Here is a 26,662-nt window from a genome sequence, read left to right as displayed (position 1 = left end):
GCTTACAACCTTTTGACCAGACATTATGTAAACGTAATCTAAAGTTTTGAAAACTTCTCCATCTTAGCTTGTCCAATGTTAAGCTAATCAAGATAGTTACTTCTACCAAAGAATATTCTTGAATAACTTTTCTAATCATCCGGCTCAGTCTTATCAAACAAGATAAAATATATCCATCCTAAAAGATAAAAAATAAAAACAAAGAAATTATTAATGGTCGTGGATCCACGAAACGAGAAGGCCCGATAGCCCATAAGCAAAAATGTAAATTGGGCCAGGTGAAAGGCCCAAGATGATTAAGCAATCAATGTGGAATTAACGAATGAATCAAACATCAAACCTAGTACCGTACAAAATTATGCATCCTACGGTGGAGAGGAATTATGGGTTTAGATCTAGAATAAAAGAAGGGCATTAAATAACTAAACGAACACTCGTATAACTACAAAAAAAAGAAAAATTTTAAGGAAAAGAATTTGAAAAGAAAAAAGGTGGAGCCGCGTGTGGACAGTGAAGAGTGCAGGCCACGTGCGGACCTGTGAGGGGTGTCGGCTACAGTGACATGGGGGTCATTAACCGCGGACCAATCAGGGACCGCTCCGTACGAGACCGTTGTCGTGTCAACGTCCATACGGGACCCACGTCAAGCCTATGGTATGGACGGCCTCAAAATTTCACCAGCTATATTAATAACTTATTACATATTTCATATATTTTAAAATATATATTTAAAACTAACCCCATTTTTTTGGCCGACCTAAGGTCTCGAGTCGTTAGTAATTTAATATGATAATATGATATCCTATCGGAGGGAGAGATTATCTGTTTAAATTCGTGTATTGTTATTTTTCTGTATTTAATATTGATTATCACTCGTGGAACTTTATTAATTTATTTTCTTTATCTAATCTATTAACTTAACTTTTAGATCAATTCGTACAGTTTATACTATGTATGTGCATGAGTTTAATTACCTTTTATCTTGATTATGAAATTTGCTAATGCAACTATGGGAGTTACTAGACATTTTTGTTGGTGTCGTAAAATGTAATTTACAAGTTATAAACTTATAATGAACTTTGATTTGGTCACAACTATAATAATTTTTCTTCCAAACAAATTAGGACTACCATTAAGAGACTTATCTCTACATATTCATCGATTTTCTTTTACGTTGAACAAACAACATTATTTCGATAAACGTGTCCTATTTAATATGAAGATATGCGAATCACATTACAAATATGTAATTGTCAAACCTTTCACACTTGCATAATTCTTATAATCTACCGATAAGTTTTGGATCAAATACATATATCAAGTGGCGTGATTTTAGGAGAGTTAAGGTTTTAATTATATTTGACTAATTACTTTGTTTAAATAGAGGCGTTAATGAGGTTGATATAATGTTTTGGACATAATATATAGATGGGATGTAATAATATTCCGAAAATCTAGAGGATATGACATGTCATGTCCCTTTTGAGGAAACTGTAGGTTTGATTAGAACAAGAGATTACAGAAGGGCCCCTCCACCTTACATAACTCATCCTCTCCATTATTAAATTATTCCTCTTTCTATTTCTTTTGTAATTTAAGAATAATTGTTTAAACTTTCCACCAATCACCAATGGTTGGATTCATGTTCAATTATTTTATTTTGTAAATCTAATAATTTTTTTTTCCAAAACCACACATATATATTCTCTCTCATGATTTAATGCGTTAATTGGGCTCCATGTATACGTACCATATATTCTCTCTCCTTTTTTGTTGCTAAAGTTTAAAATATTTAATCATTAGATCTTAATAATGGTGGCCAATTTGTACTCTTTTTATATATATTTTAACCTTCTCACATTTAAATTTCAATTATGATATAGAAGGGAGAGATATACGTGTTTTGTTTCACTTTTGAGTTGTAATTAAAAAAGACAGTTGAATGCCAACATGAGTTTAATTTAACCGTAGTTGACAAATATCTTTGACTAAAAGATCACGAGTTCAAATCTCTCATCCCACTTGTTGCACTAAAAAAGAAAAAAAGACGATTAATCTATTAAATAACATAGAAATTATCACTAATCTTTTTACATGGTCTATTATTTCTATAATATATTTGGTAAATATAAGTTGATAATGGTCTTGATTTTCTTAATGTTTTTTATTTAATAATAGTTTGACCAATGGGTGGGATAAAATTGGGGTCTCAAATGATATATACATGTATATATATGTGTGGAAAAGGTATTGAGGTTTTAATAGGAAGTGTACGTAGGGGCATGCATTTGGCACAGAAGTGCTTTTAATATATTACGCCAAACTCGCTGCTCTGAGCACTTATGAGAATTGGGGTGTTCGAATGTTAGAGAGCTCAGTGGGATTTGGTATACCTCTTCTTCGGTTGCATAAACTTCATTCCAAAATGGGGCATCTCAAAAATTCATATTCTTTCCTCATTTTCTACCCAAATTAAATATCCCATTTCTTGGCCGACCTCTTCATATATCTACTTTCCATCCTAAAATATATATATCTCTCGTACCAATTGAGATATTGTCTTTATTTATATAACACAAACCTTCTTTTCATGAATGGAAAATCCATGACTAATTGGTTTTTTGTAATCCATCGATTTAAGCTTTTAAGTCGATTAATGATTTAATTACGTGATATATATTAGAGCAGTAGGTTTGAACTGAGCTTGTACAAATTTTCACTGATCTCATATTTGGTAGGGTAATTTTAGTCAAGTTTGTATGGTAATGTCTGTTTTGATTTTGAAATGGTAGGAGGGTTAGAAAGTAAAATAATGGAGTTAAAAAGTAAAGGGGATGAATGGGCAAAGTTGTTGTTGTCTTATTAAGAGAGTGGAGCAATTGAGAAGTGACAGTTGTACTGAAAGATTTATTGTACACTTACTTTTTAAGCATTGGGAAACTGTAGATGACATGAGAGAAGAGAGACAGTATCTATCCTTTATGAAAGGGACACACTCCACTTCTGATTCCTCCATTTATTGCAAATTGCAAACCTTTCTTTTTCTTCCTTTTGCAAAATTCAAATCTTCTTCTTTTCATTTCTCACTTGCAAAACACACAGATTGGAGATAGAAATAATTTGCTTTCAAGTCTAAAATTACAGTTGGGTGTAGTCAAGGGGTAAAGAGGAGTTGTGTGTTAGTAACCTCTTCCTAATAACTAAATATTTAGATCATTTATTATGATTTGTAAAGTTTAATTTGTCAACGCCAATATGAATCGAGATAATTGTGAAATTTACGATTACTCTTATTGACATGACTTCTATTCGGCAAGAAGTTAATATTATAATTTTATTGACATGACTACAGTCAATAGATTATGTATAAGTATTAGACAGCTAAAAAAAATATACTCAAATGATATATGAGAAAGGAAACTATCACATGTTTATCATATTTATTATTTTTATTATTGCAGATCGTTTGTTGAAATTTTATCTAAGTGATCCCTAGTGTCGTCGTAATAGACATAACTCATTATCTCGTTTGTTGTTAAATACTTAATTAACTGTTGTCACAAACAATAACGAGTACCACTTCAAAAAATTGTGTCACTCATTTATAGTTTAGTTGAAGTAATTGATCAGTAGTCTTTTGAGGTGTAGATTTTTAGGACGTGCAATGATCTCTTATTAACATGGATTTAGGTACGTGTGTACTTTTCTATTAAGTCTCCACGCAGGTCTTATTGTCCAAGTTTATTACATTAAACAATTAAACTTATAAATTATTATATGCTTGTTCTACCTCATAATTCAATACCTTACCAGAAAAAGTGTTGTAATATACTCTCATATGACGACCTCACTAATTGGTGCCACATAAATTTATCTCATTCAAGAATTTTACCCACTATAATTACAAATAAGGTGTATTTTATGATATCCAGTCCTAGAGGTTTTTTTAGTACAACATGTGGGGACGGAGATTGAACTCACACCCTATTGGTTGGAGATATCTACTATCGCTAAGTTATGCTCTCTTTTTGGTAAGAGTTAAATAGCACTTTTACTGCAAGTTTATGGCATCGTCTCTTCTACATTTTTCAGGTCCAAAGTGCGATTGCTTGCCAAGTCGATTTATTCATCATAGAAAACCTTAGCATTCCTCTCTCTAACCAAAAGTCTGTATTATAGAGCAATGCTATAAGTGCTATTCTTTGGCATACTTGGTTAGAAAGAAATCACCGAACATTTACACGTTTTTCGAAGACTACAACCAACATTTGGGAGGACATCTCTTTGGTCTACAAAATCTAATCTTTTTTGTACTTATGATACATCTACTATATCTCTTAATTGGAGTGCTTTTATATAGGCCTCCTTTTTTTATATGTTTCTCACATACATCAATGAATTCTCCTTCTCCAAAAAAAAAAAAAATTAAGACTAGTGGTTTTCACCATATAATTTTTTTTATTTCCACCATTTTTTCAATTACATATTGTAATTAACATATTTCATATTTTTTAGATTTTGTTTTTTTGTTTTTGTTTTTGTTTATAACCCTCCCCATCAGATATTTTCCCGAGCCTTAAGAGATTATTTCATTTACTATTTATAAACTAATTCAATTCTTCAAACAAATACTTTTAGGAATTAAAAATTGCTTTTACTCCGTGAATAAAATTTTAAGTTATTTTAGGGTGTGTCAAGGGTGATGATAGAATTAGTGATTTTAGGAAAATATAATTAAGTAGTATTGATTTTCCAAAATCACCGTGATACCTTACAAATCAATTTAAAGTTATTTTAAACTTTACTTAAATCAAATTTCTAATTTGCCAAACTTGATCAATGAAAAAAGAAGTGACTTTGACAATGGAAAGAATCACTCCCAAATACACAATCTTTAGGTAAAAATTAGCTTTTCAAATAGAATTACTTAGCCTTTAATAATACTAAAAATTTCGTTATAAGTAAACCATAATAAATATATATATTTATTTTATTTTATAAATAAATATATAACTGGACTAAATGTTAGAAAAATATTAAAAATGTCCAATACGTTCTAAATGTTTGCATTAATTTTACAAGAAAAAAAATGTTACGCATAATTAAAAATATGAGATAGTACTTCTATTTTTCTGACCTGAACACCAATTCAATTGGTTACGTTATTACTCATTTAGTCGAGGTCGAAATCTCTAACCCTCTATTTGGCATCAAGAAATTTCAAGAAATGATTTTAAATTGTATGATTTGAAATTCGAAAATGATTTTAATTTTTTTTATCTTATTTAAAATGAGAATAATTTGTCAAAAAACATATATACACACATATAAAAGAAAAAGAAATAAAAATTTTATAATATAGATTTTTAATCTTAATTTATTAATTAACAAATTAAACCACGAGAAAGTTAAATAAATAATTTACTTCAAAATTCTATGAAATTCGGTAAAATCGTACTGTTTTGGTCATGGGAAAGATTTCAAATCACTCTTTTATAATGTTATAGAAACCAATATATTTGATTCGAATTTTACGAAGATTTGAAATAACTCAAAATCGTGAACCAAACAATCTGCCCTAGACCACAAGTAAAAGGGATAGGAACCCCCAACTTCAGTTAAACTCAAGAAAAGCAATGTTTAGTGGAAAAAGAACAAAGTATATATTTGGACTTTCAAATTTAAAAAAAAAAAAAATCTGACCTAAATTTTGAAAATGCTTTTAAGAACTATATAACAAACAAACACGTACGTATATAAATATAGTCTTTATGAACCTAACCTTTAAAACTCGAAGTTATTTTTATCTAGACCTCTCCTTTTTGTTTATATGTTTCTCACACTGTACTTAATAAAGTGGATAGTGATTCCTCTCTTCTAAGAAAATTTTAATTTTGAAATATGAACAAGTGAGCACGAAGGGCAACAGAATTATAATCCCAAAATTGATAACGGTCCATTACACAGAGATATTACCGTTGCATTTTTTAAAGTATATATAAAAAGAAATGTAAAGACTAAAAAACATATTTTTTACCTAATTTGAAGGAACACAACACATTAACCTCAAACATGAGGATGGATAAAACTCATTGGACAAGAGCATGAGCCCCAATGAAACAATGCCTTTTTACTTTAGTTTTTCTTCACTAACTGTCTCATCAACACAAAACCTTCTGCAAAAGTTGTCTTCCTCAGTTCATTGGATATTACATTAGCAGGCACCATTCAAATCCCACCGTATTATTATAATCTCTCTAATTAATGCTCTCTCTCTCTCTCTCTCTCTCTCTCTCTCTCTATTATCTTTAGGAGTTTTTCAGAGCACAGAAACTAATGGCAGAGAGAAGAAGAAAAGCCTGTAACAAACAACATATTAAAGTTCAATATATAGGATGAAGTTCGAGAAAACATATGCACATTGACTAAAAATTGGTTCTTTGAGGAGCTTTTTCTCCTCCCATTTGGACATTTTTAGTTCTAAGACATATTGACTGATGCTGATGCAGCCAAGATATGACACAACAGAGAGAAGAAAGAAGATACACAGGTCTTGAAAAGGGAAAATCAGAAGAATTACACAAAGGGCTTGCTCAGGAAATGAAGGCAAAAGCAAAGGGAGCCTAAATAAAAATAAGAACTTCGAGAATATATCTCACCAAGATTGTTGAAAGTTCTACAACCCTTTTCACACAAAGGCAAAAAATTTCCCCTCCAAGACAGCAAAATCAGCATATTTGTGAGTAATAAACTTTACATGTGAACTCCACCAGAAATTAGCAACTTTGTGGACGAAAAATAACACAGCAAAAATGATAGTTATTAAATAAAAAGAAGAGGGAATATTAAGGGAAAGAGAAATGTGGCAAATCCAATGGGGTTTTAGCATACATATGAATATCACTGGAGAGTACAGATTTACAAACGAGGAGCACAAGTGTACAAATAGTAACACTGCTAGTATTTGCATCAAAAGCAGAGATCTACAACTTTACACAGTAGTCTTAGAAACTTTTTCAGAGAGAAAAAAAATAATAATTTATTCATCAAGAACAAAAAAGCTTCAAATTTTCCCAAACCCTAGCCCATAGTAGAGAGAAAAAGAAAAAAAAACCGCAAGTACTTATTCTTAGAAAAGAAGATACAAAATAGAAATTAAAACAAAATCCATCATTTAAGAAAAGGTTTAGAGCAATACCCAATTGGGAAATTTCTTTTCTTTTCCTTTTCTTCCTTTGTTGTGGTCTTGTTTTGAATTATCATCAAGCTGCACCATGAGGCGTTTGTTGAGGCAAGGGCAACTGTGAAGGTGGACGCTTTCTCTTCTTCTCATAGCTAATTCCTCTTGCTTTTGACTGCAAATCACGAACCTCACGAAGATACAGCCTCACGGCTCGAGCACCAAACGGGTTTGCTTCTGGCTTGCCGCCGTTCTCTTCGAAGGCAGCTCGAAGGCGCCCGACTAGAGCGTCGAGGCTCCCCCACGCTTGGCGCAGCGGGCAAGGGCATGGCGCTGGAGGATTCGGTAGCCCATAGAAAGGGCAAATTGGGGCGTGGACTTTCGTCTTACCAAATTGATCCAAGTACCTGCACGAACAGTGGCAGAACCAGAAATTTTCATAAAAACTCACAGAATTGAATACTATTGATTTTAAAGTTAGGGGTAATTGCTCTCTCTTTGCTCTCGCTCTCGAGTACCTGAGGAACTCCAGGACGTGGGCTCCGCTACATCTTGAGAGGGCCAGTGGAGGGCGATGGTTGTTGAGATATTGGCCAAAGGTTTTCCAGTCACGGCGCTTTTGATTCTCGTATCTGCTGCTTGAAGAAGAAGTTGCTGCACCCTGCAGATGGTTGTTGTTGTTCATCATGTTGCTGCCACTACTGCTTGAGAACTCCATCCTCCCTTCTTTTCCTTCAAAATTATATATTGAACAGACAAAATTTCAGGCCTGTTTCCACAAAATCAGGAATCCAATTTTATAGCTACACTAGACATGTGTTTTGGTTTTCAAGAATCTCAAATAAAAAAATAAAAAAAGGAGAAACATATGTTGACAAAAATGGCAAAATTGATGTAACTATAGTTTACTTTTTTTTCTCTTCTGCTCACCAGTAGGGGTTTTATTTTTTATTTGCCATAAAAACTCACCTCAAAGGTTGTTCTAGGGTTTTCTAGGGTTTGTTGTTGTTGTAGCTGCTGCTCTTTTTTTCCTTTCCCCTTTGCTTATATAAAGGCAGTGATATTGGGATTGTAACCAGCAGAGGGAGTGGGGGAAAGGGTAAAAGATGGAATTTTGATGAGATTGGGAACAAGATCTGAGGAGACTTTGTCTGTGGAGATTGGATGTTTTTGTTTGAAGGGTAGAAGAGATTTTTTTTTGGATTTCTGAAGCTGAAAGGATATTGGTTTGGGGTTTTCTAAAAAAGGTAGAACAAGTAAGTTTTTTGGTGGGTGATGGGATTGTTTTTCTATTCCTTCTCTCATCCAAAACTGTAGTGAGAGAGAGAAATGGTGGTGTATTTGTGGGGAAGGAGAGGAAAAGAATTCAACAGTGAGTTCAGTTTTGGAGACAGCAAGAGCTTACATTTAGCAACCAGGACTTTATTATATTATTAAATTGTTTTACAAGCAAAACTTTTTTTGCTGGACCATTTTGCCCTCATCTGTTTTAAACTCTCTCTTTGGGAAATTTTAGATTATTACTGTCTCACTTTTACTCTTCTGTCACACACATATTACTTTTCTGACAATAATCGTTCAATTTTGTTCAACCATATATACTCCATTCAATACCTATTGGCTATTACAGAGATTAGTCTTTGAAACTTTAATTACTCGCCAGTACTAACGTTTTAAATGTCAATGTTGATGGAAATATGAATTGATATGTGTGGAATCAAATCTCGAATTTTAAAAGAAGAAATATATGTCAATTACTGCTGAATTATCCGTTTATATTGCTAAAAATGATTAATATTAATATTGTATATATTAATGACATTTTGTTGATATTTTTTTATATTTAATCGATGATGTTTTTGTACTATGACGATGAAATGTTGATTTGTCTATCATGTTGATGTCGAACTCATTGATAGATGAAAATGTCGATATGTAAGTTTTCATACTAAATAAATCACGAGCCACGATTGTGAGCTAGCATAATTTAATAATTTTTCAAAAGCTTGACCATTATTGATTGAAAAACTAACCCATAACCATGTCACCTCAAAATATTTGAAGCGTTTTGCAAAAAATAAATTTAAGAATAATTGAGAATAGTTCGTTGTATAGAATTTTTTTAAGGGCAAGATATAAGATATCTTAGAAGGTTTATATTAGAGGCATTTAAGGTGTTGTTTATGCCCATCAGTTTTCAAGATTCTTTAAGTTGAGGACATCTTTTTATTACATTTTTGCTCTTCAATATTTTCTATATTTTTATTTTAGAATTAAAGTAAACTAATGTACTGCTTACTAATAAACAATTCTATATAATTTAAGTAGTATATATTCTAATTACATATAAAATAAATTTTAATTAAACTACATAATATCTCGATTTATAAGTTAGTTTGTAAATTCTCTTAAAATCAATATTAATTATTCATGTTAAAAGATCAATATCCTAAAAGTTCTCTACACCAAGCATATATATAACAGTCATACTTTTATAGAATTTTTGAGTTAACAAAAGCAACAGTCACATATCAAACATTTTAAGTTTCTATTTTTAGTTTTTGATTTTTGATAAATAGATTTGTTTGAAAATCAATTTAATTTTATTTTCTGTTTTCTCATTTTTATAAACAATTTTATGTAAGTTTCAAAAACCAAAAGAATAGTTGTTAAAAATATATTTTTGATTTTTAAAAGCTCATTTTCGTTGAAATGTACACTTTTTCTTTTTTTAACATATTTCTCTCCAACAAATTTCTCTTCAACAAATTTATTTCTCACTTTAAATTTTATCCCATCAGAATTTCTCTTCTAAAAAGTTTATCTTTTTCTCTTTAAATTTTTTGTCGCTACAAATATTACTACTATTTCTCTCTCCAAAATTTTCATCCCTTTATATTTTTACTTATTTTTTTTCTAAAATATCATTGTTATGTTTTGACACTTTAAAAATTTAATATTTTTCTAAATTCTTTTTTTCTCTCTCAAATTTCGCATTTTATAAAATTTTTCTCTTTCAAATTTATTTAAATTTCTGAAGCAAACATATCTCCGACTTTTTTCTCTCTTTTCAATTTCTTTCTTTTTTTTTTCAATTTTCTTTAACTATGACTTTTCTTTCTTGTTTATTTATTTTTTTCTCTAACAAATATATTGCGGACTTTTTTTTTCTCTAAAATTTTGTCTCGCCATAATTTTTATTTCTCTTTCTAATTTTTATTCGTTTATGTTTTGTTCTCAACTTTACTCTCTTTCTCTAAAATCTTTTCTTTTTATTTTAACTTTCATCTCACTAAAATTTTCTTTCCTCTGAATATTTTTTATCTCTCTAAATTTTCTTTTTAAAAAGTTTTATTTTATCTCACTAAGTTTTTATTTTCATGTCTCTATATTAGAGATGATAAAAATCTCTGTACGTCAAAGATAGAGAATGCAATTCTATTTTTAAATAATTTATATATTTTTTATTAACTATTTTTCTAAATTATGAATAAAATATTAAATGTTTTTTTAAACTAATTATCTATACTAGTAAATAATAGTTTTTCAGTAAAATATCTATAATTTATATATATTTATTACTTTTTTTATTTTTTAAATTCTAAAAATAACTAAAATTAATTACTAAATCTATAAATTTCCTTGCAAAAATCATCATCCTCAAACGAGGATTCCTCAACTTGGACCTTAATTTTCGGAATCGGAGAATGAGGTGGAGATGAGGACTAAAAATTTTCGTGAGGACGATGGATGTGAGAACATTTCGACCCTTGCCCCACCTCATTGTCATATTTATTCCTACATAGATTTTTCTCTTTCTAACATATCTCTTGGACTCTCTAAATTTTTTTAAAATTGAAAAATAAAATGGTTATCAAACATATATAGTTTTTAAATAGAAAACTAGAAACCGATAAAATAAAACAGAAGAAAAATAAAAAACTAATTACAAAATTCGTTATTATACGAGCCCTTGAATTGACAATAATAGAGTATTTTATTCATTCAACTTCTTTAATCAATAATTTGACCAAGTCCGTGAACCTCGGCTCGGGTGGAAGCTGACTTGACAGATGAGCTAGAATAATAGCAAATGGAGGAAGTGCAAAAGAGAAAACACTTCGACGCCCAAGTCAGTGAATGACCGAGCTATTTCTGAGAGAGAAGAAAGTTTTGTGTACCTGGGAATGAGATGGGAGGTCTCTATTTATAGGCGGAGCTCCCGACAGGACATCCGACAAGCCTCCAACGCCTCTTTAAAGTTATGGGAATCATGGCGTGTTGTTGTGAAATGTGTCGGAGAACTGATCCTAATAGAGTGTCTTTTGATCGACTTGGCTGGTAGGTCAGGCTGCCGATGTGTGAAAGACTAAGTCAGATTGACCTACTGTTAAGGTAATCGAACTGGGAATTAGCTCGGCTCGACCTAATAAGTAAACTCGGAGGTAATGAGCCTTTGTGTGTTGATCTATACAGATTTATCATTTTTATCATATAAGGAACAACCACGTGATTTGAGAAATCACCTCCAACATAACTATACTTGAATTGGTGAATTCTATAGACACGTAATTTTTTATGTAAATAGTCACTTTGTCTATAATGACAGATGGGAGAAAATTTAAAGTTTGGTTTAGTCTAAAGTGAGGGACGAAAACCTAATGGTTGGTTTGATAACATTCTCATTTCTTGTTTTCAATTTTTTTAAGAAATCTAAGCATTTTGTAACTATCTATATTTCTTGTTTCTCATTTTTTGGGAACATTTTCAAAATTATATAGAAATTTTGGAAACAACAAAACTTTATTAAAAATGAAAAAACAGGAACGTTACCGTATGGAGTCTAAAAGAACTTAGTTCCATATATTCTTGTAGCCTCTTTATTTTATGTGATTGTTTTATAATCCATTTAATTATCATAATGGGTCCTTGTTAAAACCCTTTAAATTTTAGAAGATTAATTAGGTCCTTAGCTGTTATGGAAACACCTCTAAACTTCATTGACCAAAAACTTAACAAAAATTCCCCAATTTTGATAATATAAAAATTGCCTCATTTACACAAATGTCCTCCAATCTTGTAGATAATACTTCTTACTAATTCAGGCATAAATGAGGAAGAGGTTAGCTTTGGACAATAAAAAAATGTTTTGTTTAGTACAACGGAAATGTTTTTTATTTAAGGTACATTTGAGAACATGTCTTCATAAAATATGGTACATAGATAAAACGATTTCTTAAATTAAATCTTTATGTTTTGATTATTCTTAATTGGAACAAGAACAGCTTGAACATAAACTCAATTAGTTAAGATCACTCAATTAAAAGGTTGTACATTCGAATTCTCACTTATTACAAATTGACTCCTTAACTAGGTGGCGTGAGAACCTAGCCCCAGAGTTTGAATCTTTCTATGGTCCATTTTGTTAATATTTATAATTACTCTCCTTATATAAAATCGGGTAAAATTAATATATATAATTTTTATATTTTGTAAATTTACATGGTAAGTAATATTTCCTATAAAGATTTACGTACATAAAGTATCTATAAATAAGAGTTAATAATAAACAATAGTAAAAAAATAATAAATATAAATATTATAATTTTTGTTTTATTTCTTCTTTAAATTTAATCATTTTCTTAATATCCAATATACATGAAATTGAGTAAAAATATTTTAATTTTTACTGACTTGTTTTTTTTTTTTTGTAATTTAATCGTATAAAAGAAAATTATAATTTTTATAAGAAAAATAAATTACTTATTATTTCAAGTTTCATTCTCTTTCTTTGTATATAGAAAATTTAGTCATATTTACTAGTGAACAAACTAGTATCAAAACATCTAAATTGATGTCAATATCAATTCATTCAAAATTATTTTAATTTGTACCGTTGGCATAAAGTTTTGGATCCGCCACGTAATGAAAATTTTGAAACATGAAATTTTGTATAGGTATTAAATCAATAATTTAATTCATTTATGAACTTTTATAAATTATTGAAATTGTTTATCAGTAAATTCTTTCTACCAAAATTTTAACAAAATTTTCAAAACAAAAATTCTGGATCCGACACCTACGCGTAGGCTTAGTGAGAAGGTCGTATGACTTTAACATGGCCCAAAGGGCATCACAAAAAGAAAATGGTTTAGATTCGAAGGCCTATGAGGGAGAGTTGTTGGCATTGGCACTTTCATCATCGATAAAATTGGCTTTTAAAAATTCTCATCGAAGGACCTATAAATGTTAAGGTTTCTCCTATACTCAAACCTCACTATTCAAAAGTCTCCTACTTTTTATTTATTTATTTATTGTTTTTTATTTTTTAAAAAGAACAATCTGGATTTTTTTCAAGAAACATATCCTCGTTTGTGAGAATCAGCTAAGAAAAACAACTTTATATAAATAAAATTGGTGGTGGGTGGAATAAGGAATTAGTAGACACTTGATTATCTCAATAGGTTGGCATAATCTTTTAGCACATTTTCTACAAACATCATCTATAAGAAAAGAAAAGAGTGAGAAATGGACAGAATATATGTTTTAGTTCTTAATATCTGGATTTTTTTTTCAATTTAGTCCCTATTGTTTTAAAAGTTAAAATATAGTCTCTTAATCTTTAAACAATATTTTTCAATCATATACTTTTACTACGGATGATAAGAGTCTATCATCATCGAGGATAAATTGAATAACATTGAAACATAAAAGAATCAAATTGAAACTTTTCTAACCATTAAAGGCTAGATTGGAAAAATGACCAAATATTAGGAGCTAAAACTAATATTTAGCCTAAAAAGTAGAATTAGCAATACAATTTGGCTTCTCAATATCTAAGTATTAAATTTGAAGATGAACAAGTAAATGACCAAACAGAAGATTAATGTTTTTTTTTTATACAACATGTTTGGGGAGGGGATTCGAACTCACAACCTCTTGGTTGGAAATATATGTCAATTACCGCTGAACTAGACTCGCTTTGGAAAAAAATTAATGTTATAGCTTCTGTTTTATTTGTCATTAACTCACTCATATGTCTCCAACTTTTGCTTTCTGTAAGTTGCCATACGCTTACGGAAAGAATTTTATGATTGTGGAAATTTTATTCACAAAGATCACACATTCAAAGCAAATTTTCTCATCAAGCCCTTGGCAGCCAATTAACGGCTATGTTGCTAATTTTTGTTACAGCAGATTGTTACCTTATTATCTGCTAAAATGTCTTCCTTATTTGTACTCAATTATTCCGTTGGCTTAATTTTCTTAGTTGTAATATATTTAGATCTCTTTCACAAACCTTCCTTCTTGTTTTACTTTAGTAAGTACCCCATAAAAGGGTGTTTGAATTCAAAGTAAATATATAGACATCTATTCCAATTCAAACAAAATCGAAGCGGCTCATAAGTTTTTTCAAGATTTGGTATATTGTAAGTAAAAAGAGGGATCTCATAGCCTGAGATAACATGTCAATAATGTTGCACAAGCACCGGCGTGATCAAAGTAAATAAACCACAGCAAGAGAAACACCATATATCTCACAAACGCAACAAAATATAACTCAGTTATGAAAGTAAATCCCAAGCAGATCCTAGTAATGGTCGAAATGTAGGAATGAGTACTCGTAAGCTTTTTAAAGTGTTTTTTTTTTTTGGGGAGGTATGAAGGGTAGAGAAAGTCGTTTTCTGGTGGTGACAAATAGTTCAGGGTTTGTTATAGAGTGTGTCCAAATGGGTGTCCCAGTTGCTCCCTATAGTCCCTAATGCGATCAATCGGTGACTATTAAACAAAAAGATGGTACTGTTTGTTGATGGAAGATTGATTGTGATCCATCATTGGAAGACATTATTCAATGGAACCATATCCAGCTTGTCCATTACTTTCAACACAGAGTAGAAATTTTATGACTAAAATCATAGAATTTCAAAACCTCCATAACTCCCTTTCATGTTTTGTTTTCCAACTTGTATCATTTAAGTTTTGGATTAAAAAAAAATTGAAAAAATGAAAAAGCTCTAGTGAATCATTGATTATCACATCAAAAAATTGTACTCTTCACTACCTTCGATCGGAAGATCAACAAGTGATCATTCTACTCAATTTTTTTCCACTAAAAAAGTTGTAGTCCATATAATAATGTTGAGTACGTTTTCTGATTCTCTTGTTGTCCCAATATATTACGGGGTACTTCATAGATGGTAAAACAAGCCCAACAACAATCTTCTAGATTTACAAATATTAATTAAAAAAAAAAAAAAACCTAGCCCAAATTCATTCGTATAGTTCAACAAAAATTAAACTTTCTATCATTGGTATAGTCTATTAATGATAGATAGATCACCGATCATAAATATTTTAAGGCTATTTTAATCTTTTTATGCGAATGAATTTGGGTTAGGTTTCTTTTTTTAATCTCTTAGTTAGAAGTATATGCTAATTTTTGTTCAACTATGCTTGTTTTGACATTAATTACATTTTTAATTCTTACTAAACCACTAGTATTTATATTTTTAAAGTTACTTTATGTCTCTATCATTAAACTTGCATGATGATGTTTCTAGCATCGGTTTAAAATAATCCAATATCACAAAGTTATTTGTAGATGACTAGATGTGATAAATAATTATAGAACGTGACATTTTATTCTAATGATGTGAAAGGTCTAGCAGGTGATCACATTAGTTGCAAAATATAAATTTGAGTAAAGTTTTAAAACATTATTTTAGCTGGAAAGCAAAGATAGGACGACTCGGGCTATCCATTTGGACCACAACTAATAATGCCCATTGAATTTTTAGACCTCTTTTGAAGTTGAATCACAAATAATTTGCCATGAAAACTTTAATCAAAAAATTAAGATGATTACAAAAATGCTAAAATTTCTTCCTTATTCTTGATTAACAAAACTTTAATGAAAGAAATCTATTTTAGCTTTCTGACCTATTGAAATAGATAATGAAATTGGATGGTCTACTATGCCGTACATACATCTTTCATAGGCACAAAACTTTCACATGTAGAAGGAAAAATATAGATCACATTGTTAATTTTGGAGAGGGAATTAATGCAATTAGAAAAAAGTTTTGATCAATCATTTCATTGTGGAATTGGCATGTGATTTGGTTATTCATAAAGGATGATTAATGTGTTTGGGGTAGAGTGCATACATACAATATGCTTGCTGTCCATGAATATTAAACATGTGATATGAAGAAGCATCCCCCATGCAGAACTGTTCAATCACCTTTCTTATCACTATCACTATGAGTAGTCTCCTACCAACTTAACTATCCCTAAAATCTAATGTTTTTTGTATTAATCACAACATTTTATAATTCTATTTCCATAACCTTATGGGTCTTATCAAAAAGCAAAGATCTTGATGAGACTGCCATTTTTTCTTTTCTTTTTCTTTTTTTAATAAATAATTTATGCATTTATATGGTACTAACTACTAAGTACAATAATGGTACATTCATGTGCACATAAATATTTTATTTCAACGTTAGTTCACTTGCAAAAATGCCCCTCTTTTCTCTCTCTCGTCAATTTTATGTAAGCAATCTTAGTTTATCTTTTTCTCGAAGAGAGGTATCATTTCATTAAGGGATAAGAAACATAAAAAAAGAGACTAAATGAAAGTACTCCAATTAAAAGAAATGGTAGATATGTTATAATTAGGAAAAAAAAAAAGAGAGAAGATTTAGAAGACCAAGATGAAGCTGAGATGTTGACGTCTCCCCGCATATTTGTTTGACCCATAAAATAATTACTTAAAAGAACTTTTTGTGAGAAAATTATTTTTTACAATATTATTCCTAATGTAATTGTGCATTCCTCCCTATTACACAACTATTAATTTGCTTTCTCTTAAATCTCCTATATATTATGAGAAGAAACGCAATCAATATATATAAGAATTTGAAAAATATTGCTACCTAATGGGATAAGCTTTCAATATCAAAAATTAATTTTTTTAATTTAAAAAATGTATTGTTTTTTTTATTTGTTATCCCTATAAACAAATAGCACCTAATTTTCTCTCATCCCCCTCACTCTCTTGTCCCTCTAAAGCCTCGTTTTTTTTTTTTTAATTTTCTGGAAAAAAGAACAGTGAATGTGTTCATATTGTTCCATTAATAGAGGGTGCAGAGATCCTAAATGGAGGAGCTTTTTCCTTCAATCCCCTTCTGGATGAAGTGGTCCTCAGCCCTCTTAATGCACCACTTTCATATTTATTAATTATTTATTTTTAAAGGAGAGTTTGAAGTGATGGAAGTGATAGCTAGGAGCACACATATTTAAGAACATATTTCAGAGTGATTTTAGTATATGTTTAGCCAAAATTACTTTGTCCCTTTTAAAATAATTCGTATGATATTGTAAAAACTTAAGCATATAGGTGAGGGGGAAAATTACTCCCTTTATAGCTTGAAAATTTGCACAAAGTTCAAATGAATATAGATAGAAATAAAATAACTAAAACAGATGTTCAAATACAAGATCTCTCGTATGAGTTAGAGTAAAAACACAAACTTATGAGTCAGAGTAAAAACATTTTAAACATAAATAAACCACCAACGAATTTAAAAGCTTAAACTCATGAGCTAAGAGTAAAAATGAATAGTGAAATTAATATAGTTGAGTTGTTTGATTTTTTTCTCTCGGATATGTTTTCTCAAATATTTTGTGATTGGGGTGGATGTTTTTTTGAATTTTTCTTATTATTAAAAACTTTTGAGCGGTATGCTTTTTTTTTTTATTTATAATTTTGACTGTTTTTATGATTGAGTTTGTATGTGTGTTTTTAAGGCTTAATTTTGAGCTATGTATATTTATCCGTGGGAGTTTGTGGGCAATTTTTTACTGGTCTCTAATAATATTGCTTTCCCATCCACTGTTGTGTACCATTTTGGTAAATAATGTGATATAATTCCACCAGTTAAACATCAACCACCCATTATTAATTTATTCCATAAGCATATCATATATTAAATCAATATATTTGCAACGATTGTGAGTTTGATTTTTTTAATTCCCTCAGAGAGTTTGAATCTTGGTGTTGTCCAAATTTACATGAGATTAGTAAATACAATTTAATAAACATGCAAAAACTCTTATTTTAAATCAATATATTTGTCGACCATCATTAAACACAACAAAGGAAACCTAGTTTAGGTCGTGAGTTCGATCCCTCACCCTACATATTATACCAAAAAAAATTCCATTATTAGACATTTAAGGCCCAAAAAGGCTAACTTTTAAAAACTACATAAAGTAGTTTTATTTTTCTATTTCGGTTTCTTGGTCTTACATTAAATAAATTATATTGTGTAATCTTGTTTTAAAATGAGCAATATTAGTGAAGGGAACCTTAGAATTTTGTAGCCATTTCTTAATCCCTGGTTCGAATCTCAATTGTCGCGAAATATTAATTTTTTTATAAATTATTTTTGTTTTTTAGATTAAAGATATTTTGAAATTTCATTATTTATTTAAAGTTAATAATCTAAACTTTTATATCAAATAAATTTATAATGTAAATTATATTTTCTTTAATTGATTATATTCTTTAACGATCATTGATGATTTACGATGTGTGTTAGAACAAAGTGGTCTAATTAAGCTAGATGTGAATCAACATCATTTAAGGCGAATGACTCGAGTGATAGAAAATATTAAATATTATTATTGCTTTTAATTTCACTTTTGAAATTTGAATGGTATCATATACACAATGTTTATTTATTCAAGTATAATATGTTATATCTTTTTATATTATATTTACTAAATTTTATTTTAACTACAAATAAAAATAAATCAACTTAAATTAAAACATATTGTATCATCAACCAAGAGGTCGTGATCGGTATGAGTCTCCACCCCACAAGTTGTTATACTAAAAAACTAAAATAAAAACAAGAAATAGAAATTGGTACTAAACTTAGTCTTGTTTCTAGTTTAAAAAAAATATATTAGAAACAACGAACAGAGAAAACAAGAATTTTTTTTTTTATACATATATTGGTGGAGATTTGAACTCATAACTTTTTGAAAATATATGTCAATTATCGTTAAGCTATACTCACTTTGCTACGGCTTTTAAAATTTTTAAAAGAAGAAATAATAAATAATTGACTTATTACAATATTAAGTTTGGGTAATAGAACACTTTTAGTATTCAATGCCAAATGCCCTTCTCTCTCTCTGTCTCACTTTTAATCTTCTTTTTCCCCATTTTCCCTTATCTTCTTCCTCTTCTTTTCTATTCTTTTCAAGTTCTAAGTTGCAGAATACTTCACTCGTCTTCTGGGACATTGGAGACACTGACATGACAAAGAAGGAAACTTGCAGCTGCAACTTTACAAGTAAATAAGTGAAAACAGTGAAAGTTTTTCAAACATGCATGACATCACACTCTACTAATTATAGTAGCCACATCAATCTTCAAATTACAGTTTTACCACTTGCCTTTTCCTTTCCTATCTCTTCATCATCAAATGACTTGACAACACCAAAAAGAAAATGAAAAAAAAAAAAAAGATTCAATCTCTGGATATTTCTCAAACAAACTATGAGAAAAATCTCCTCTTCAGCCTAACCCTAAAATTGATATCTACCAAATTGAGATGAATCTTCTTCAATCATTTTTCAAACAACTATCAATTGTTAAAGTTTTCAAACAGCCTAATCATTCCCAATCCTGTGATGAAAAAATGAAATTTGGAAAAACTTATATGCACAAGGAATTTACCACTCTTAACCTATCATTGGGAGAATTACCAATAACATAGGTAATCGAAGTAAACACGTATACAATTGGATTGAGACGCAGGTATCTCACTCTCTTTAAAAAAATTCAAGCACTCCAATCATAAGTGCAACGCGCCTTCTCTAGTCTATTCCCTCCAAAATACAGCAACCCAATCGAAATGAACTTTTAGATCTAGTAACTTAATAGAAAAATTAACAAGTTTTTTTTTATTAACTTACTTTTCTTCACGATTTGATAAAACCTTAAACTCTAAATTTTTTTTAGTACACCTTAAACTCTTAAATTAAATATGAAACTCATATTCTAAAATGTAACAATACCCATCATATATAAAATTAAGATGATTTCAAACCCTATTTCAAATTTTCCTTATGGACAATCCTCATATGAAGTCATTTCAAATTTTCACACTTTGGAACCTGAAAATCAAGAGCCATCAAAAGAAAGAATTAAAGAAATGGAGGGAAAAAGGAAGAAAAACAAAAACAACCAATTCCTTAAAATAAAAATAAAAAGATACACAAAAACAAAAAAAAAAAAACAATGTCGAGAAAAGTGGGGGTAAGCAAGAAACAAAATCTGCAAATAATCTGTAAAATTTTATATGAGCATCACAAAGTTGAAACCCAAGTACATTACATACGTTCCATCAGTTTTTTTTTTTTTCCCTCCTTCCTTCGACTGTTTATTTTCTATGAAAGAGAGTAAATTGCAGTACCCACTAACAGTAAACTACTGGTCTCACCATTACTGTTTCGCATCAAAAGCATAACAATTTATGATCCAATCCCCTTTTCCATTGCCAACACACAGAAACATACACAGTGATCAGAAAAGACAATTGATCAAACAATACACAAACCAAAACTATATACACACACAAGTAATTAAAAAAAAAAGACTTTAAAATCACAGTGAAATTCATTATGAAAGGAGAAGATGATAAAATTTGTAATTCCATGATGTGAGTTACAATTGAAAACTTACAAACCGTTTCAAACCATCGTCTCTCTCTTACTTACCGACTTAAAATAGGTAAAAAGATAAAAAGGGGAATTTAGGGGAATTTGAACTAACCCTAGAAATGATTCAAAAGCAGCATGATAATTAAGAGCATTAATTAAAGAGAAAGAAGAAGGGTACCCTGTTGGAGTTTTAAAGTTTGGATTTTTTTTTTTGAGGGAAAATTTAAGGTCCATTGGGAGGATTCTGAGGGCGCTTTCGCTTCTTCTTCTCGTAGCTAATTCCTCTTGCTTTGGACTGCAAATCACGAACCTCTCGAAGATAAAGCCTGACAGCACGAGCCCCAAAGGGGTTGGCTTCGGGCATGCCACCGTTCTCTTCGAAGGCGGCGCGGAGGCGCCCGATCAGAGCGTCGAGGCTGCCCCAGGCCTGGCGTAGAGGGCAGGGGCACGGCGCTGGAGGGTTCGGGTGGCCGTAGAAAGGGCAGATCGGAGTGTGCACTTTGGTCTTCCCGAATTGGTCCAAATACCGAAGGAATTCAAGAACATGAGCTCCACTGCATCTCGATAGTGCAAGTGGGGGCCGGTGATTCTTCAGATATTGGCAAAATGTGTTCCAATCTCGCCGCTTCTGGTTCTCATACCGGCTGTTGGATGAGGATGAAGATGACCCGCCGGTTAGATTAGCAACAACTGATGAGCTGCTGCCTCCAAATTGTACTACTTGAGGGTTGAGGCCTTCAAATTCAGGGATTGAGTCCATGGGGGAGTGCAAAAATTTGTTCTTTTTTGTCCTTTTTTTTCCTTCTTGGATCTTGAAATGGAATAACTAGGTGGGGGGCAAGAAGTTGTTGGTTTTTTCCAACTAGGGTTTCTTTTCGACGGTGGGGAGTGGAATTAAATATTGAGGGTGAAGAGGGGAGAGATTGTTGAAAGGAAGGGTTTTTTTTGTCTCTTTTTGTTTATTAGAATGGTTTTGTGCTAGTGGTAGTGCTAGCTGAGATTTTATTATTTTAGATGTTACTGTCATGAAAAGAACGACAGTGGACAAAAAGAAAGAAAATCTAAGACACAAGATTTGATTTTTTTGATTGGTATTATTTAAATTTCCATTCTTGAAGTGTGTGTAAGAGGGGAGAGAGAGAAAAAGGGGTTTTTTTTTTTTTTTTGATGAGATTGATGATGGGAAATGAGAAGACTTCACCTCTTTTGGGGTTTTCCCAACCTTGTTTTAAGCCATACTAGAAAGGCCAGAAAGAACTGCTGCACAGCTGATTTTTATCCTGTTTTTTTTTCTTTTGGGGTAATTTTGGTTTCTGAATATGTTGTGTCTTTGGTTTTAACCCCAAAAGGTTGAGGCAATTAATTGAATTCTTCTCTTTCTTATTGCTGTTATTCTTGCATTGAATTGTTAAGAGAGAGAAATTATAATGGTACTTTCTTTTGCTGAAAAGAGCTGGACAGTAGGTTAAGATGGAGACGGCCAAAAAGCTTGAAATGTAAAATTCAAGGGAATAACATGATATGTTTCAAGACCCCATCATCCAACCCAAATCATCTCATCTCATCAAATTACCATATTGCACTTCTTCTTTAAACTTGTGCATTCAAAAATTTAACTAATGTGAAGGTAGGAAACTTGAACTTGGAATTGAATGCTAGCTTTTTGCCCTGTTGGTGATGGCAATGGTCCTTGAAAAACAAACACTTTTATTTTAAGTGTCTTTTGTGTTCAATCAATCAAATCCAAATTAGATCAATTTGAAAAGTTTTTAATATCATATCATCAGGATTTTCCAAGTTCAAATGCATCTTTGTTAGGGCAATCTTGGGTTCTACTTAGGATGCCAATTTGGTCTTAGTCAGATTCAACTATAATTGAACAAATTTTAATGGCAACTTTGTTGGATCTCTGTAGAATAAATGCCATGAGCATCCTAAGCTTCTCTCATCAAATTGTGTATTATTTGAGAAAGAAGAAGAAAAAAAAATTAATAAAGTGCAATCAAATCCTTTTGAATGAATTGGTCACCACTTTTCGTTTCTCATTTGCAGATAAATTTATTCTTTCCATTTAGCGAATAAAAATGTTGGCAGACCCTTTTTTTTTCACTTCTATGTGGTAAAAACATATTTTTTTTTACTGATCTCAGTGCTGCTACTTTCTTTGCATGTGACATGACTATATATAATAATATAATTTATTTTCTTGGTCTTACATAACAATTAATTAATTCATTGTTAAAAAATCAATCTATATGAGGTGGTTAGGTAATTAATTTGTAGGCTTTTCGGTTATTTTTTTTATAACTCGAAATCGATGTAATTGTGCCGCTTTGCCAGTTGGATTTCTACAATTAGGAGGGTTGACGGGCCACCCAACACTATTGTCAATATCGAAAGACTTGCACCTCTAAAAAAGAGGGGAGAAAATTCCACTTACACGCTTCGTGGCTCAAATCGGGGAGAGAGTATCCTCAACAAATAACTCACTACGCCTGCCACCCCATTTCAATGACAATTCAAACAGTAGCTCTACAAACATGATTAAAAAAATGATGAGTCTTAAAAAGAAAAGCAAGGAATCAATTTTTTGAAAGAATTTCTATTATTATTATTATTATTTTGAAAAAAAAAGGCCATATATCCTGTAGAAACACTAGCAGTCAAATTTTTTGATCATGATATAGGGTCATCCACAATAAGTTTAATTGGTTAAATATAAAATTTACCTTTTAACACGTGGGATTTAAATTTTTTGGATTGAATTGGTTTCACTATCTTTTCTTTTTTAAGTTTTTTGGATCAATAATGTATGAGAGTTTAGAGCTTTCTAAGTCCAAATTCTTGCACATAAATCAAAAATTATATTGTAACCTTTGGGATGATGGTATTAATCAATTTTATTTGGATTGAAAATTTTATCATAATTTATTGAGTTAAGTGATGATTAACGTGATAATTAAGTAAAAAGTAAAAAATATATATGTATTTAAATCCCCAATATCTTTGATCTAGCCCTATTGTCTCGTTATATAGGCTAAGATGAGTTTCATTAACCATGGTAAATTGGTTCAACCCAACCACTCAAATTTTATAGGCAAGTAGCAACAATGTACCATTATTAGTTTAATTCTTACACTCATTCACTTTGAGATCCAATGGAGTTGATAATTACTCCTTTCAATTTAAGTTGTGTTAATTAGGTGAATTTGGACACCATTTTCTCATTATTCTCATTCAAATATTAGGAAACTAATTCAAAAGGACAACATATTTGTAAGTTATAAATTAAGATTCTTCAAGATCCCTTTTTTGTGTAATTATGTATCCAGCTACAATTTTCTTAAATTGAAATGCTTTTCTTTAATTCTCTATTTTTTTTTGGATGTTTCTCATGTAACTTAATGAAGTAGTTCCTAAATAAATAAGCTAAAGTGTGTGATGATTTAAAAAAAAAAAAACAATTTGTCGGAGAGAGAAAAAGAGAAAAAGGGTAATTACACATCTACCCCAGTTGGCAGCAAATGTTTGTGGCAAAAAACCAAACAAGGAAAAGACCAAAAAAAATTTGTCCAATTTTCCCCAGACACACTGATACAGTATACATAGCTTTTTTGATCCTACAATGCCCACTTTCTTTCTTTCTTTCTTTCTTTCCTTCTTTACAGTTTACAGTAGATGGGATCAAACACACTCTTCTCTGTTCTGTTCTGATCTTTTCTTTTCTTGAGAAAATCAATTTTAAATGAAAAAATAATGGGTTTTGATTTGAGTTTTAGGGTGAGAAGTAGAATCTTGAGCAGTGGATGCATGGGGTATAGAAATGCACTCCACAGATATGTTTCAACTTAACAACAAAACAAAACAAAAAGAAGCCTCTAAAAACATTAAACTGACACAACACACACTCATCTGAATTCCCATACCAAAATCACTTCCCAATTTTATGCTTTTTAAACACAAACAAACAAACATAACATAACGTTTTTGGTTCTCACTCCATGGAATTTATTCCCTTTTGCTTCTGTGTTGTGTTGTAGACCCTTTTTTTCTTCATCTTAAAAGTTACATGTTTCGATCTGAAAAAATACTTATGAATTTCAATGGTAATTATTAGAGGATTTAAATAGTGTAGTTAGAAATAATCAATTACTTTGGAACCTGTGTCCCATATGGATTTCTTAATTAGGGAAAAATTGAATTTTTTTTTTTAAAAAAAAGGCTGTTTAAATATTGTTTAACATATTATTGACAAAAATGTGAATCAGTCATGTTTTAGTGTCCAATTTCAGGCTAGTGCAAGGTAGAAATAGTAGGGAATATAAATTTTATTACCAAGTATTCTTAGTTTTCAACACAAATAGTACTTATTTTCTGGAACACAATGCAAATATATAGTACTTACCCCTTAAAATAACCTTCCATATCCTTAAAACTAAATCCCACGTCATGAATTCTACATAATTTCGAGACTATGCTAACTATTCAACAATATATATATATATTAAGTCAACGTACGTTAGGGCGATGATAAATTTTTTCTTTTCGAATACAACATGTGAGGTTACGAGATTGAATTCACAACCTCTTATTTGGAGATATATGTCAATTATTGCTGAACTGCTCAGTTTAGGCCACTAAAATTTACACTATGCTTGCTGCGTAGATATTAAAAAGAGTATTTTAACAAAATATATATATATATATACACACACAACACAATAAGCTCCTCGAATTAAGGGAAATCGCAGAAAAGGAAATGAAGTTAAATTTGTTTATTCCTGGATATATAATTATATATGTGGCAGTTCTTGGGATTGTGGTCTAGCTAGGTTTACTATTTGGTCGTGTTGCTGTTTTAGTTGGTCTGACTTCTTAAACCCAAATCATGCATTCCTTAATCATACCAAAAGACTGTTTTTTAAGGTAACTTTTCCTCAGTTGCAGGAGCTACTCCATTCTCTCTTTTTTTTTCCTCAGCCATTGAGATTTAATATTGAGGGCAGGCCTGCACACCATGCATTAATGTTGCAGACTAGAATAATTTCACTACTCCATTTACACCGACTATCTAGGAAACTGAACCCCAAATTACTACATGTTAATTACAGAATGATGAAGAATTTCAGCCTACGTGAATTTAGTTTCGGGGTAATTAGCACGTGTCTGATCAAAAGATCATGAGTTCGAATCTCTCGATCCTCAATTGAGTCATCCCAGCTTCAAAAATATGTTCAAAGGCTTGTTTATTAATGGTACAACTATTATGATCACTTGATTTAGATATTACCCTATCAAGCACAATACTTAATTTAGAAGAGTTAGGTCAAAATATGTTGAGAATGTGAGTACTAAATTTATCCTAATCTAATAATTAAGTTTATATCAATTCATAATCTTTAATCGCCCCTAAATTTCATAGTGTAATCAATATTCCGTTTAAATAAATAACCCCTTAAAAAATCTATATATCTATTAGCAAAAGCACAAGAAGTAAAATTTAGTTGCTTTTTGTTTCAATATATATATATATAAAAGATTCATTTAAAGATTTAAATCTCTCTACCCAACCTGGTATTTAGTTAATATATGTTATACTACAGCCAACAGTAATTTTTTTTTTTGGCACTTCTCCACTCAAAATATATATAAAGATGTTGGGTTTTTTTTTTTTTTTGTTAATTAGATTATTGCATACTTTTAGTCAATTAAAAATATAAGTAAACAACCAAAGCCCTTTCT

At 30.6% G+C, this 26,662-nt stretch overlaps 2 protein-coding genes across 3 annotated transcripts; both read right to left on the bottom strand.

Moving 5' to 3' along the window:
- Positions 1-6,863: 6,863 nt before the first annotated feature.
- LOC111022718 (protein LIGHT-DEPENDENT SHORT HYPOCOTYLS 3) lies at positions 6,864-8,572 on the bottom strand. Of its 2 annotated transcripts, none has more exons than XM_022299941.2 (3): positions 8,150-8,572; positions 7,699-7,949; positions 6,864-7,587 (listed from the first exon to the last, which is right to left on the bottom strand). In XM_022299941.2, the coding sequence occupies exons 2-3, from the start codon at positions 7,896-7,898 to the stop codon at positions 7,263-7,265; spliced, it is 525 nt and encodes a 174-aa protein (XP_022155633.1). In that variant the 5' UTR covers positions 7,899-7,949; positions 8,150-8,572; the 3' UTR covers positions 6,864-7,262. The 2 variants fall into 2 exon arrangements, with proteins under 2 accessions (XP_022155633.1, XP_022155631.1); XM_022299939.2 differs by having other exon boundaries at positions 7,699-7,912.
- A 12,303-nt stretch (positions 8,573-20,875) lies between these two features.
- On the bottom strand, positions 20,876-21,982 carry LOC148211102 (protein LIGHT-DEPENDENT SHORT HYPOCOTYLS 3-like). The gene has a single exon (XM_088125510.1). The coding sequence runs from the start codon at positions 21,678-21,680 to the stop codon at positions 21,144-21,146; it is 537 nt and encodes a 178-aa protein (XP_087981636.1). The 5' UTR covers positions 21,681-21,982; the 3' UTR covers positions 20,876-21,143.
- Positions 21,983-26,662: the final 4,680 nt, after the last annotated feature.

The sequence above is a fragment of the Momordica charantia genome (assembly GCF_013281855.1).
Source record: "Momordica charantia cultivar OHB3-1 chromosome 6 unlocalized genomic scaffold, Mcharantia_2.0 BLBB01000006.1, whole genome shotgun sequence".
Lineage (NCBI taxonomy): Eukaryota > Viridiplantae > Streptophyta > Magnoliopsida > Cucurbitales > Cucurbitaceae > Momordica > Momordica charantia.
This window is presented reverse-complemented; position numbering and strand designations above follow the sequence as displayed.